At 42.3% G+C, this 15,668-nt stretch overlaps 1 protein-coding gene across 13 annotated transcripts in view; it reads right to left on the bottom strand.

The window, feature by feature from the left end:
* Positions 1-15,668, bottom strand: part of TCF7 (transcription factor 7) — a 117,861-nt gene that overhangs the window by 36,226 nt on the left and 65,967 nt on the right. For all 13 annotated transcript variants that reach the window (XR_013836475.1, XR_013836476.1, XM_079968131.1 and 10 more), the window contains one exon: positions 2,225-2,357. Coding sequence is in view for 11 of the 13 variants with exons in the window: in XM_079968131.1 (XP_079824257.1) it covers positions 2,225-2,357 (133 nt within the window). In the remaining 2 variants the exon portion in view is untranslated. The remainder of the gene's footprint in view (positions 1-2,224; positions 2,358-15,668) is intronic.

Here is a 15,668-nt window from a genome sequence, read left to right as displayed (position 1 = left end):
ACATGTTCAGTTTGTAGGGATCAGGAGAATGAAAAATCTTCTGAGCCCAGGTCAAACATTCTCAATGTTTTCTGGGGTCTAAAGTGCAGCAGAATAATTCTCTAAGGGGCTTAAGATAGAACATGTGCTAACTTCATGACATTTGCTAAACACACTTCTTAACAGCCTTGGTGTTTGACAGCATGCTTAACCATACAAGGTGCATTGCTTTGCCATTGCTTAGGAGCTTGAGTAGGGTGTGTGTGGGGGGGAATATGCAACTGGTAATTACTACTGTGAAACCATATCCAACTCCAGAAATTTGTAAGGAGAAATTCTATGAAACAAACATTCTTTACATCTCTCAAGACATGTTTGTTCAGGAACACCCCACTGAGAGTGGATGCAAATGTCTAGGAAGGTCAGATGGTATAAGTGTAGGACTGTGGAGAACCACCTGTTTGAAGGCCAAAGAGCTATGAGTGAAAGAAGTACAGCATCACAATGTCTTGGGTGTTGCTTGTTTGTGTGTCTGTTCCCAATCTACAGTATATAAAAGTACACCCTTAAAACTAGTAATAAAAAGCGCTATCAGAGAGTTAAAGTGAAAGTAGTTCTTAAATGACAATCTGTAAAGCTGGTAAATGTAAAATCCTGCACACCCTAGCATAACCTTTACCTTTACCTTTAAGGGTAGGAAGTACCTAACAGTTTTGTACCACTGATCACATTCTCATGACACAATAAGCCAGGACTCCTGGCTGACCCTGTCTTACTGTGAAAGAGCAGCATGCTAGTACGCACAACCTGTTCTTCCTTTGCATGAGTGGATAAAACAAACCAGGAGAGGGTATCTTATTATGATGTGTGAACCCAGGATTCATGGAGTCAACTTTAACCCTGGCTTACATTTCTGTCTTGATTGAGAGTAGGCTCCTGGGTTCACACACCACGATAACCATATTTAAATATTGTTTTATGTCCCCATTCAAATTCCTCTAAAATGCAGACCAAGCACTGGCTGTGCTTCCAATTCTACAATTCTGTGATTCTGTGATAAGCTATCACATTCCAGTTAGCTTTATCTGCATATGAGAAGAAAGGGACAAAACAAAAATAAGCTAGGGATCTTAGTTCATCTTGACCTGTGAATGTGGCCACTAACTTTTTAAAATCAGATATTTTTATTAACACAGAAACAAGGTGCGTATATTCCATAGTTCATAGGATAAATGCTATCATGTGACACTGTGCCCACTACAATATGAGAAAGGAAACAAATTTACGCTGGAAATTTAAAGACAATATTATAATACTGTCATTATTCAACCAATGGAAGTTGAGCCACAATACATCAAACATCACAGTGGCATATCTCTCACTTATTTTGATGTGCTCTTTGAAGAGATGTCATGCAGAAACCACTACGAAAAAATGCTTTTGGTCCCAGTCGTATCTAAATAGTCAGCTTAGGCACACCTCGACACTGTGAGGGGGTTGTGAAAGAAAATACCACTAAATGTCAGAAAAGAGTGTGTGACCAAGACCACAACTTGCTCTTGAACCCACATTAATCACTCAGGGCCAAACTTAGATGAGAAGCAGGAGGCCCATGATTAGGATCATACATGTTTTCAGGTTTTATTTTATTTTACTAATTAGCAGCCTCACATGGTTGCCTTGAAGTCTAGGGAAGGGTTCTTCTTTGAGGAAGTGCTTGACCCCTTTCCCCTTCCTGCAATGTCTCCATTCCAAATCATCTAGCAATCCAATCACCCACCAAGATCAAAGCACATTTCCCTTTGTAAGAAGCATTTTTTTTTAATCCCAAGGAGGAGGGCAAAAACAGGAAACTGGAACAATTTTTGAGAGTCAAGTGGCCGGTAGGGAAGGGTTAAGCACCCCTCCTCCTGCTGCTTCTTTGCTCACAAGGGCCCCTGAATGCTGATCCTAAAAGTAGAAATGCATATGCCAGCAGCTTTGGTGCTTGAGAATAGCTTTCAGACATTCATAGGTGATGTGCAAAATGGATGAGGATGGCTGTGAAATACAGTTCAAGGGTGAATATTTGCAGTAATCATCCTGACTTTCATTGATATGGGTAAAGTTTAGTGAGTTGACAATCCTATTATCAGCCTACCTTTTTTTTTAACCCATAAGTTTTCTAAATGATTTTCAGACGCCTCCCCTCCTCTCCCCCACTCCCTGCAAAGTAAATAGAGGAAGCTGATAGCATTATGGTTACCTTGTTTCTGGTTGATGTCAGCTGGCAGGTGTGGCGAATGGGAGCCATGGCTGAAATGTTCATTGCTGTATGGGATGAGTGGCGTGAGTGGATGGACACCATGGGACGGCTGCACTACAGGAACCTTGTTGGACTGAAAAATACAAGTCAGAGGAGAGAGGGGCTTGAGTAATTTTAGCCTTTTGAGTTTCACAATTCATGAGGGTGGGGTGACAGAGAGATGGAGGCATCCTAAAATGAACCTTACTGATGGCTAAGTAAGTTTTAAAGCAGCTGCATATGTCAGAAGCAACACAGGGGCTGTTCCACAGGCAGGACAGAAGCCTTAGAGACAAATACATGAAAGCAAACACTCCAGCCTGGGTATGGCTGCATGTTCTGAATCCAGGTCTGGCTCTGCTTTTGTTAGCAAGATGGTTGGAATGATAATGAATGGGAAACAGGTCCCATCAAAGGGGAGGATTCACAGGCCCATTTATCATGCCACTCTAATTGTCTAAATGTGCTGTGCTCTTGTGTGAAGCACTGGCCAAAGTCTAGAGATTGTTTCTGTGACATGGTCTTCCCAGATGAAGTGCTTATCTCCATCAGTATATCTAAACTAACACAACGTACCACCTTTAGAGGGATATATTTTACTTTTACAGAGCTCATGGAAGCAGGCAAGCAGGCTTGCATGCATGGTGAAGATCACCATACAGCCAAAGAACTACAGGCTTTCAGGTGCGTCTTGACAGCTTCTTGGGAAAGTCTCGTGTCACAACTACTGCAATCTTTAAAGCAGGGATGGGGAACCAGTGACTACTCAGATACTGTTGGACTCCCATCACCCTTAGTCAGAGTGACTGATGATCACTCTTAATAGGCACTGTAGTTAAGCAACTTCTGGTGGGTGGGATGTCTCCATCCCTGCTTTAAAAGCTTGCAGGCATGTTGCTGAAGTCACTGAATGGGTCTTTTCCATAGAACTCTCTGTAGAGTGATGGCACCATGGAAAGACCCGTGTTGTTGCAGGCCTTTAAACATTGCAGCAGACTGTGGGGTGAACCTATGGAAAAGGAGGTCCCATGGCACTACTGCATGGTGTATAGAACACCAGAGTGTGGCAAGCACACATGCACAACCTCTCAAACCCATGATTTGTGGGCCACATCTGATGGGTCTCAGGTTTAGAGGACCCACTTAGAAGAATTACTTTTGAATGGGGAGTATCCACCAGTGCTTTTATGTGAAGCTACACCACAGAGCCTAGGACTTGCCGATCAGAAGGTCGGCGGTTCGAATCCCCACGATGGGGTGAGCTCCCGTTGCTCGGTCCCTGCTCCTGCCAACCTAACAGTTCAAAAGCACGTCAAAGTGCAAGTAGATAAATAGGTACCGGTCTGGCAGGAAGGTAAACAGCATTTCCGTGCGCTGCTCTGGTTCGCCAGAAGCGGCTTAGTTATGCTGGCCACATGACCTGGAAGCTGTACGCTGGCTCCCTCCGCCAATAAAGCGAGATGAGTGCTGCAACCCCAGAGTCGGTCACGACTGGACCTAATGGTCAGGGGTCCCTTTACCCTTTACCCTTTACCTTTACTCCATGTTAAGAAATTATTCTTCAGTCTTAGGGTCCGTAAATGCAACATGCAGGCCTTCACTCTGGGAATTTCAGCTCATTCATAAGGAATGTGTCAAACAAGCACAAAACATTCAGTTTCTACCTTGCACCTTCCAAAAGGAGGGCGACATGATCTAGCAGCTGATTCCTCTAAGGTTATTATTATTATTTAAAAGCAAGAATTGGAAGAGAAGACTAGACCATGAACCGTCAACCCTTTTCTGACAGAGCAAACACAGAGGAGCTTGTTTTAAAAGCAACATATGAAGAAGCAGTTTTGCTTCTTTCCTGACTGCCTCAAGCATTTCTGCCATTTCATACTTGCCCAGTTTCGCCCACAGTTGACTTCACCAGAACTGCAAATATCAAATTTGTCACTCAGAAACAGAGAGAAAACTCAGAAAATAATCTCATGAGGAATAATAAAGGTAGGATCAGTAGAGGCAGGGATCTCATTCAGTGTTAAAAGTGGAGCACCGCACATGTTCTACATGGAAAAACACTTCCAGAAATTAAAGGAAAGGAATGAAGTTGCGATTGATAATGTCACGCATATGTTTTGTGGACTGTACACATGATAGCAAGAAGTTGGTGCTAATAACTCCTGCTTCTGAGGACCTAACTATATGTTATGGAGTGTATGAAACCGCTAACTATCTGCATTTCTCCCAGAATATCTCCCCATTCAATTTTATAAAAATAAATATGCAGGGGGACATCACTGCATTTAGTTTTCTGATGCCTTTTGCAAACAGCCAGTAAACTGGAATGGGATAGAGAAATGCTCCCGAGGAAGACATCAGCTGTGCATGTGCTGCCGAAACACACATGTCCCACCATCACTAGAGTGGCCAGGGGTCAGGAGTTAGAGCCCACAGAAAATGCTCTGTTCATTCTGAGATATGCAACCACTGCATGTGCTGACACCAAATCATACATGATTATCAGGCCACAGCAGATGGTAACACAATGCAACTGTGCCACAACAGAAGCGGGGGGGGGGGGGGAGACAGGAAATAGCCCTATTCTCAGACCTACATTTTATTTATCTAACCAAATCTGTACCCTGCCTAACTGTAAATTAAACCTCTATGCGGCTTTATGGCTAAACATATTTTTAAAAATATAATACGCGCATGTATAGAACGTTACTGAAGAAAGTAATCGAAGCCACAGAGTAAAGTCACAAATTTGTATTTTGGCAGGGATCCCCCCTGCCATAGAAACTATTGTGAGAACCACAAAATACCAGTTTCACATAAGAATAACTGGTGATGCGAAGACGACCTCCCCACAACAAATGAAACACAGACAAACAAAGGCAGGCAACCCCCTAAACTTCAGTTTTCACATCCCTGCCCCTCCTATTTTTTAAAAGAATGAAATTTAGGGGGTTGTTTACTTCTGTGAAATGAATGGAATAAAGAGGCCACCTATCAGAGTCCTGTTTGGACTGTGTGCAGCCATAATGAAACCTGGAGTCCTGAGCCTTGCTTCTGAAGTCTAAAGTTTTTTTTAAAATAATATTTATTACTTTTTAAAAAGGAAAAAGAGACAAGAGGGAAAAAAAAGAACAAGAACAAGAAAAAATAAAACAATACAATACAATATGTAAACCATACAAAACACAACCCTAACACATTATTTAACACAATGAACTAAACAAAACAAAACAAAAACAATTTAAAAACATACATCATACCTTTTCCATATTCTAACTTTCATTCCCTTATATCATCGACCTCCTCTCACCTCCCTCTTTGTATTCCACTTCCATTAATTGTTTCAGCAATTCCTTTCCATCTTTCTCCATTTTCTATCATATAAATGTCTTAACATATTTTTAATCTTATTTCCATTAAAATTAGTATACTTATTTAAGCTTAACTCCTTATAGCATTTCTACTAAGGCCATAAAAATTCATTCCAACATTTTCCTGTCACTCATTAATTTTACAATATTTCTATATATAGACTTTAAATCTTCCAATCTTCTTCCACCATCTCCTCTCCCCGGTCTCGGGCTCTGCCAGACACTTCCGTCCACTCCATACAGTCCATCAACCTGGAGATCTTATGTCCGAGGCTCTTAACTCTTTTCCACGTCCCTTCTGCAGTTCTTCTTCATATTCTTTGATGCTAAAGAGCAGATCTCAAGGAAACTCCAATCCAACGACACCTCCACTCCCTCTCGACAGGTCAGCCAAATTTCCACAGTTAAGGCTAGGATCCATAAAGTATTTCAGGGCATATTTCAAAATTCCTCCAACTCCAAAGGCCCCCCGAGCTCCAATCTCCTCCTGACCCAAGTCCATATTCCAAAAGTCAGTTAATCCCTGCATAGAGGGATCTTTCCAACTTTCCTTTTCCAGTCCAGGCCGGGCTCCGATCTTCAGAGTCTGAGTTTTTCTAGTTTCAATCATAAAGGGCCTCAACTTATAGTCTTCAATTTGCCTCTGTAAGACTAAGGCTCCCCCTTGTATTGCTTTAGGTTCGACAACAGCAACTTTCTCCTTCTCCTTTTCAACAATTTGTCCTGTTAAAATAGATTCCTGTGCCAAATCCTGAATAATTTCTGTATTGGTGCTCACTTTTGGTCCCAAAATGTCAGTTTTAGTAGTCATAACATCCATTTTTTTATGAAGCTGTTCCAACAAATAGTTTATCTTGCAAAATGCAGTTACTAAGGCTTCTTCTGTTGACATTCTCGAATGTCCAAGGTCAATCTCTAGTTCCCACACTTCTTATCAAGCAGCTTCTGAAGTCTAAAGTTGAGAAGGCCAAACTGAACATCTTGGTCAGCCTATAGAGGCTTTATGCTGCTGCTATTCACATAGCCAATGATTTACACTCCTTGCATTCACTTCTGTGTCTCACGAGGTTCAGGTTCAAAGCACAAAGTTCTCCAGAAGTCCCGACATGCTACTGCAGCCACGTGTGCAGCCAGTGCAACCCCATATTTGCTTGTTTGAATCAAAAAAGCTTTTCTATGAAACTCCCTAACCAGCCAAGCAAAATAGCTGGTTTCTGCCACTGCTGGCTTGGCTTGAGAATACCAAGCACTCTCAGGTCTTTTGCTTTCTGGAGTCGACACTGGGAACTAGCACTGGAGTCGACACTGGGAACTAGCAGCCAGCACAACTCTCCCCATTGTACCCAGGGTGCCTCTGGATGGGTGCTTATTCTGGGAATGATTATTTTTTATTTAGGGTTAAAAAATGCCAGCCCTAACCCCTACCCCCGGCAAATTCAATTGGGATTTACCATTTACATGCAAAATCTAGTAAGTTTTTTAAAAAACCAAACTGTTGCCAATGACCCATTTACAGCGACTCATCTGCAATAGTAAACCCCTGTCTAGCTGCACCCCCAGAGGCAGCAGGCCAGGAGGTGGTTAGGCAAATTAAACATCAGTGGGTATTAAGTGGCTAAATGCTCACTGAACTGCAACCAAGGAGAAAGCACCCCCTAAGCTAGGAATGTGAGCACGATGTTCCTGAAGTGAGAAACGAGGTCTCCCACTCGATTTTATAACTGTTCATACTGTACTCTCAAACATATCAGCCCTATAAAATTAGAGCACTAGTAGTTAATCTCATTGTAGTGAATCTAGCTTAACATCTCAGCCAGGGCTAGCCCAAGGTTGTCTTTTATTCCTGCTTTCCTAAGAAAACACTTTATATTCCAAACAGCACAGCAACACATGACATGATGAGCTAGCTGTGATACTATGAGCTTATTTGGTTATTTATGCCCATTGCTTCTTTTCCTTCCCCTTGCCACTTTTCTTCTATGCCACAAATAGCTAATGGACATCAGAAGGCTTCCTACTGTCTCCTCCTGGACAGAAAGGAATATCGACCAGCCAGAGATGCCTTTGCGCACCTCTCCTCCATAAGTGCAAACCGTGGCTTCTCTCCCCAATGCATTTTAGAACCAAGACAGGCACCTCTGAAATTGAGTCACCCTGATGATTGCCTAGTTCGCCTCCTTGGCTGGGCCAACTCCGATTCCAACTGTGAATGCATTTACTCAGAAGTAAGAGGTGGTTAATGCAACACCACCTTTTATGCCTGTACTAGCAATTCCAAATGCTTTTGGGTGTCTGTCTGTCTGTCTATCTATCTAGATATATTTAGATTGTTAGATTTTTACAGCCAAGGAGGGGGAAGGTAATTGTGGATTTTCTGTCTCAAGTACCCAAATAGCTTGAAATTTAACTTGGGGCGCCAGCTACATTTCTGCAAAATATCTTGGGCCAGCCCTGCCAACAGTCTGCCAAACATGCATGTACAGTGGTACCTCGGGTTACATACGCTTCAGGTTACATACGCTTCAGGTTACAGACTCCGCTAACCCAGAAATATTACCTCGGGTTAAGAACTTTGCTTCAGGATGAGAACAGAAATCATGCAGCGGCCGCGCAGCGGCAGCAGGAGGCCCCATTAGCTAAAGTGGTGCTTCAGGTTAAGAACAGTTTCAGGTTAAGAACAGACCTCCAGAACAAATTAAGTACGTAACCAGAGGTGCCACTGTAAACATAATATGTGATTTGGGTAATCATCCATATGTAAGTTCTTCTGTGCTGGTGCTTTACTTCTCAGCTAATGGCCATGTCAGCACAGATAGTCCGAAGTGGCAGATCTAGCTGGAGCATTCAATCACAGAAGAGTGGTGGTAAGGTCATATAAGCAAGGCCATAAAGATAGGTCTTTGGAAATGTTAAGAAATGCGCAGGTAGTCAGGGCCACAAGCCAGCAGCTTTAAAACTACTCTAGAGTGCACGAGTGCTCTGCTTGACCAATCCTGATGGGGTATTCTCTTAGAACAAGCACAACCTTTTTTTGTTTACAGCATGTGGTTAATTCATAATCAAATTAATTGTGAAACTATTCAGCACAGGATTTTCATTAACTTGCAGAAATTTTATTCCAAAGCCTTGCCATCACATTTTAAAAGTATTTAAGGTGCCCCAAGATTCTTTGCTGGTTTGCTGCAAAAAGACTAACATCAATACACCTCTCTGAAGGTTTGCAGATTTATTTGTGTGGTGTTTTTTTTAAAAAAGCTTAGATTGAAGAGATTCCTTTCTTATTAACCCCCCCAATATTTTTTTTTAGTTTTTAAACAGATACAAATACAAGGACCATTAAACATTTATCCAGCAGAACATCTAATGGTGTTTGTTTTATTCATTGACTCAAGACATAAACTTATACATTCAATGTTCAAACATATTACTTAACATAACCTCCCCACTGAGAATATTTAGTGGTTGGTATAACAAGGTCGAGGAGATTCTTAATAAAAAGTATGTTATCGCTAAAATGCAAATTGGGCTTAAAATCTGAAATGTTTAAGTAAGTAAGTAAGTAAGTAAGTAAGGGGACGCAGGTGGCGCTGTGGGTTAAAGCCTCAGCACCTAGGACTTGCCGATCGAAAGGTCGGCGGTTCGAATCCCTGCGGCGGGGTGCGCTCCCGCTGCTCGGTCCCAGCGCCTGCCAACCTAGCAGTTCGAAAGCACCTCCGGGTGCAAGTAGATAAATAGGGACCGCTTACCAGCGGGAAGGTAAACGGCGTTTCCGTGTGCGGCTCTGGCTCGCCAGAGCAGTGATGTCACGCTGGCCACGTGACCCGGAAGTGTCTCCGGACAGCGCTGGCCCCTGGCCTCTTGAGTGAGATGGGCGCACAACCCCAGAGTCTGTCAAGACTGGCCCGTATGGGCAGGGGTACCTTTACCTTTTTTAAGTAAGTAAGTAAGTAAGTAAGTAAGTAAGTAAATAAACACACCCAACCCTCTCATTCTCTACAAGACTGCCTCAACAGCGAGTCCCTGACAGGCTCTTCTCTTAGTCTCTTGGTAGATCGGGCGATTCCTTAATTCTCTGTTGATACAATCCAAGTAAAGTTTTCTTGTGGACTTCAGCAATTTAAGACTTGGCACTCACACATTTTAGGCAGCCCATAAGAAGTTAACTGCTAAATTAAGTACTTGGCACACTTCCAAAGTTCTTGTGGACACACACCTGCAAATTTCATTTATTTACCAGATACATAATGCCTTTCTTTCTTTTCTTTTTAAAGAGATAAGCAGGTACTACCCTAGTCAATCAAAAATACACCCATTCTAACCACAAAGTTCAAATGACATAACAGTAAAGAGGCTTTTGACTTCCGTGGTGAACCTCGTACCTTAGCTGGGTCTGCAAAAGGGGTGTGTGCTTCTACTGGAAAAGCCACCTGCAAGTCTGAGAAATGTCTCTTGTGTTTTGTAAATTTTGTACTCAGGTTCTCAAGAAAGCCAGTTTTCTAAAGAAAAGCGCACAAGCAACACACATCTCTTAGAGCAGAAATGTGCACATGAGGAAAAAATGCTGCATTTGCAAAAAGTTTAAGTCAAGGAATGGTCGTCATCGCCCCCATATTTAAGACCATATGTTATTATGCCTTGCTCATAGTACATGCTGGTTTTATATTGGGCAGCATTTTGAGATCCAGAAAATAATGACAGTTTGCTAAAGTACCTTGCTTCTTCACAATTTAACACTGGATGAATCCAAAAGTGGACACTTGGTCCTTCCTAAACCTTGTCCTGCCTCACAGACTTAAAGGTTTATCTGCCTCTATAATCTTATCAAGTATAGCTATAAATAGACTCAGTTCACACAATAATGTTGTCAAAACTTAGTGTGAATGAGCAAACGTGTGGGTTTGGTCCTGCTGCTACTGCACTACCCAGAGCTAAGCTGTAAATTGGTTTAGGGTCACAGCCAAACCCAGGTTCATGGTTCATCTTTCCCAGACAAACCATGAGTGGTAAGCGAAGAATGAACTGTGGTTAAAGTTTGTGGCTCACCTGGAATGAGATCTATCATAAGCCCAAGTTTATGCTGGGCATAATGCTCTGTCAAACCATTCCTTACCTGTAGGTAGGGCAGCAACTACAGGACCAAGGAAAGAATGCAGCAGCTGCAATCTTTCCTCCAGTGTTTATTTCTGCAACCGACAGAGGACACACAGATGCCAATAACTGAGAACTGCCCCTTAGTTTTGCCTTTTGGAAGCATCCTTAAATAGGAGGGCCAGCCCAAGACATGTTGTTATCTGTGGTAATTTCTTTTCATACACAGAACTAACTGACTGGGCTGGCAGTTGAACACAGGTGACCAGGACACCCTCCACCACACTTGAGGGCAAAGACGTCACTTGGTACAGACAGCTTTTTCCTCAAACATCTTGCCATCACTCCACACACACATATCCTGGCATCCACCACCTGAGGCAGCTGCCTCACTTGACCAAATGGCAGGGCCAGTTCATATTGCTTTCAGAAATGGAATGAATTATGTTATTTTTGTTTTTTGCCATTGTGATTCATATTCTGTAACCCTGTGGATGTAGTATGAGAAAAGAGATGTAAGTAAATGTTGAGGTCACTGTGACTATCCCTTATCAGCCTAAAGAAAGCAGAAAACAGCTATTGACCACAGACAACACCTACACTGAGGGCATCCTTCTTGAGTTTGTACCTTGCATTTGATGAGGCAATAATTATTTGGTTATGGCAAAGCTAATGCAAATTTCATTGGAACAGGTGATGTTCATCCACATGTTTCAAAGTAAAGTTAGACTAAGACGAACATTCTTATAAATGAGTAATGTAAGATATCTACTTGTAAGCATCCCTTGCTCATGTGTTCTCTGTCACTAAAGGAGAAACATCAGAACTGACCCCGAGATGACCTGGCTCCTAAACTTTTCCCCCAAGGTTTGCCAGAGCATGCTGTTTCATGTCTTGATAAAACTGGGCAAAGATATTATCAAAACTGTCCAAGTAGGCAAAGACAACTGAGTAAATATTTTGGGAAGGACTGGACAGCTTATTTGCTTCCCCAACTCATTAAAAAAACAATTTAAGGAAGGAATAAAACATCTTTTATAAGCATAAGCAAGGCAAAGGCCTTCCACAACCAGACCTTTTAATGCAGAGAAAGAGTTGTTATCTTGAAGCAGCAGAAGTCAAAATCTGGCTTTGTGTGAATGTGGCCAACAAGCAAGGAATACCTGTTCCATTTCTGCAAGCATATATTTTACCAATGCCAGCTGCATAGTTTTGTTTCACCTTCAAAAGCTAAAGATTATTTACTCCTCTGATGCAGATGCATGGGAGAAGGGGCTAAAAGTGGATGCCTGTGTTCCCATACCAAGATAATGACAGAAAAGGAACCCAGAAAGATGGCTTAGTTAGCAGACATCAATGTTCCTGCTAGAGAAGCTGGCTGGGCTACATTGTTTTCGACACTGCAATGTTCATAGCTCCATTTCTCTTGTGGTCCAGGGGCTCCACGCCCTCAGCAAGCTCCTAGTAGCAGTCTTTGGCCACTGGTGAGGCCACTGCGGAAACACCCCACTAAGTTTTGATATGACTTGCTGTGCACTATTCCCAACCAAACATTGTACACAACTTTGCCGCTGCTGCTGAGCAAATTACCATTGTGGTTCTTGCACTCAGGCAAATGTATCAACTGGTGGTATGCTAGATTAGTCATTTTACCCCCAAAACTTTCCCAGTTTGCTAGCCCCCAAAAGAGCTATTAAAAACAAAAAGAAGAGTGGCTGAGTCTATCAGCTTATACAAGAAGGGAAAGTATTCTACACAAAAGAGAAAGGAGCACTAACTCTGTGGCACTGTAATCTTGGCAATGTGAGCGCTTTGGGGTAGGTTTGCTGGAAGCTACTGGATTCTGGAGACAGCTAGGAAAGTTCAGGAACAAAAAGAGCTATGGATCAAAGAATATTTTGGAGATGGGACAAATAATGGTAGGCAAGGGAGGGAAGGAGAAAGAGCCATCCTAACACTTGAATAAGGCATCTATTTACAGCTTTCTTGAGCCCTAACTTGAGAATTTGCAGTTTTAAAAATAGAACTTTGGAAGTGTTGTGGCATCTGCAGGGATCTTAAATGGCAACCACCTTCCATTACTGCACTTATCCTGTCACTATATTTCATAGCTGAAACTTAAGGTTGACAGAATTCTACTAGTGAACTCTACTAGAAGTTTCATACAGTAGCCCACTTCCAAAAGGAACCATGGACAGGACTGGGATATGCATCCCTAGCTCATGGTTGGGAGCGAGTGTGGTGTAGTGGTTAAGAGCGGTAGTCTCGTAATCTGGGGAACCGGGTTCTTGTCTCTGCTCCTCCACATGCAGCTGCTGGGTGACCTTGGGCCAGTCACACTTCTTTGAAGTCTCTCAGCCCCACTCACCTCACAGAGTGTTTGTTGTGGGGGAGGAAGGGAAAGGAGAATGTTAGCCGCTTTGAGACTCCTTAAAGGGAGTGAAAGGCGGGATATCAAATCCAAACTCTTCTTCTTCTTCTTCACCTGCACTTAAACCAGGCATAGGCAAACTCTGCCTTCCAGATGTTTTGGGACTACAACTTCCATCATTCCTAGCTAACAGGACCAGTGGTCAGGGATGATGGGAATTGTAGTCCCAAAACATCTGGAGGGTCGAGTTTGCCTATGCCTGCCTTAAACTGTCAAACTATAGCTGCTCATCAAAGGCTACTGCAAATTGCACAAAGAGAGAAAGTTCACCCTCCAAAATGGGCTTAGAACTTTGCACATCAGCTTTTAAAATGTTGCTTTCTGTACATGTCACAGAATATGGGAAGAGCAATGTCAGTAACTCCTTTGAACCCGCTATCAGGATGTGATCAACATCTAGTCATTTCAGAGTTCGGTGGACTGTTTCTGTTTTCTCACTTTTGCTGTAGACAAGATTGCTTCAGCCCACTGCCATAACAAAAAGGAAATAAGGGAAAGTTAATACCACCTACGCTTGGGGTTTTATTATTGCTGGTTCCTTCCCACACTGTCCTTGCCATGAGATCTGAATTCAGGAGAAGTATCTTTGATGCTATTTGTGTCTGACCACATTATAGCAGAATACGTAAGCTTTTCTCTGACACTGGGTACATGATTAGCCCGATAAGAGCAGTTATACGCAACTGAGCCCGAAACTTACGTATAGGTTGAGCCTGTGACTTGCTGGGTCAGCAAATAAATAACGTTTTGGCATTTAAAGGCTGCACTCAGACAAAATGTCACAACTAGCCTCATTCAGCTTATGAAGTGGAGGCAGGCAGCAGTCATCATAACATGCAAAGTTTTTATCACAGTGAAGAAAGGAGGGCCAGTGTGGCCAGAGGGGTTGGACAGCAGAATGAACTGGTGGTATTTTGTTAATGCATGGGTGCATTGCATGCTTTAAGTACTGCAGTGCAAAATTACGAGAGAGACTTCTGCAGTCAACGGACAAAACAGTAGTCTAACAGAAGTTGGATAGGGAGACAGGAAGCAGCCCTTGGCCCATCTAGTTTCCTACAATGATTGACAGTGGCAGTTCCACAGCCCTGTTGGGAGATGATGGAAACTGAACCTGGTGTGCAAATCATGTGCTCTGAGCACTGGGCAGCAGTCCATTCCGTAAGATGTCACTATGTTGACAATGGCATAAGATGCTCTTCACAAATATCACAGCTCTGCGCAACTGGAGTGTGAGTCTGAAACCAGCAGAGAAGGATGCCAAGTTGGATAATAGCTCCTTTTTATCTACCAGGATAAACAGATGAGTGTATTTTAATCTTTAAGGATGCAATTTTAGGCACACTAAGCTGGGAACAAGCCCCACCAAGTGAGATTTAGAGTAAACATGTACAGTGGTACCTTGGGTTACATACGCTGCAGGTTACAGATGCTTCAGGTTACAGACTCTGCTAACCCAGAAATAGTACCTTGGGTTAAGAACTTTGCTTCCGGATGAGAACAGAAATCGTGCTCCGGCAGCATGGCAGCAGTGGGAGGCCCCATTAGCTAAAGTGGTGCTTCAGGTTAAGAACAGTTTCAAGTTAAGAACAGACCTCTGGAACGAATTAAGTACTTAACCTGAGGTACCACTGTATAGATAGGGTTGTGCTAAAAAAAGTTTTTTTAAAAAAACCAAGGCAAAAAACACCAAGTAATGGGAAAAATTGTCATATTTATCATAGCCATATTCTAGAGATACCTATTAGTGCAGAATTCATCTGCGGAAGACCACAACATTCTTACTTTATTGATGTAATTGTTTATGCCCTAATAATCCATTTTATGTATCATTAAATGACATAATGGATTCAAATAACTGTGAGTAAATGTGGAAATTCTAAATTTCTAGACATTATACTCTTTATGCAAATGGTAGCTTGCAGTAAGTTTCTGATTTATTTTTTTAAAAGGAGGTTTTTAATTATGGAAGAACTAAGCATTTTCTTTCATGTTTGCTTTGCAAGCATTTCTCTTTTGAGAGGAAGTTGCGGGTGCTTCAGAAGAGAAAAAATAGTTTGGATGTGGAAAAATAAAGGTCAAAAGGTTCAACAGAGGCTATTTGTGTTGCCCCAACAGTTGAAGGAGATGAGAGGTGAAGATACTAAATTTCTGCTAGGGCAAAGAAGTCATGTGATGCCTCATATCATTTCCCAGTTATGTTTAGAAGGGGGGAAAAACCCAACCTCACTCTGACCAGTATTTTAGCCATGTAGAAAGCCCAGGCACTCTCCAGCTGATACTTGGTTGTTATCAAATGCTCCACCACTATGCTCTTCAACAAAAGAATGACATTAATGGGGGGGGGGAGGTCTGTGTTGGAAAAGTGCATCATTACAATTTCCCCACATTGTGCCAAAGGCCTGAGATGATCATAATAAAAGTTCTGTTCCATGTAATCAAACTGTACTTTGTTTAAAAGTGTGTAACCCTCTTCACTTTTGGTGCTAGTTATGGCACATTATATGTACAA

Source organism: Podarcis cretensis (genome assembly GCF_951804945.1).
Source record: "Podarcis cretensis genome assembly, chromosome: 2".
NCBI classification, from domain to species: domain Eukaryota; kingdom Metazoa; phylum Chordata; class Lepidosauria; order Squamata; family Lacertidae; genus Podarcis; species Podarcis cretensis.
Note: the sequence above shows the minus strand (reverse complement) of the source record. Positions and strands in the feature narration are given on the sequence as shown.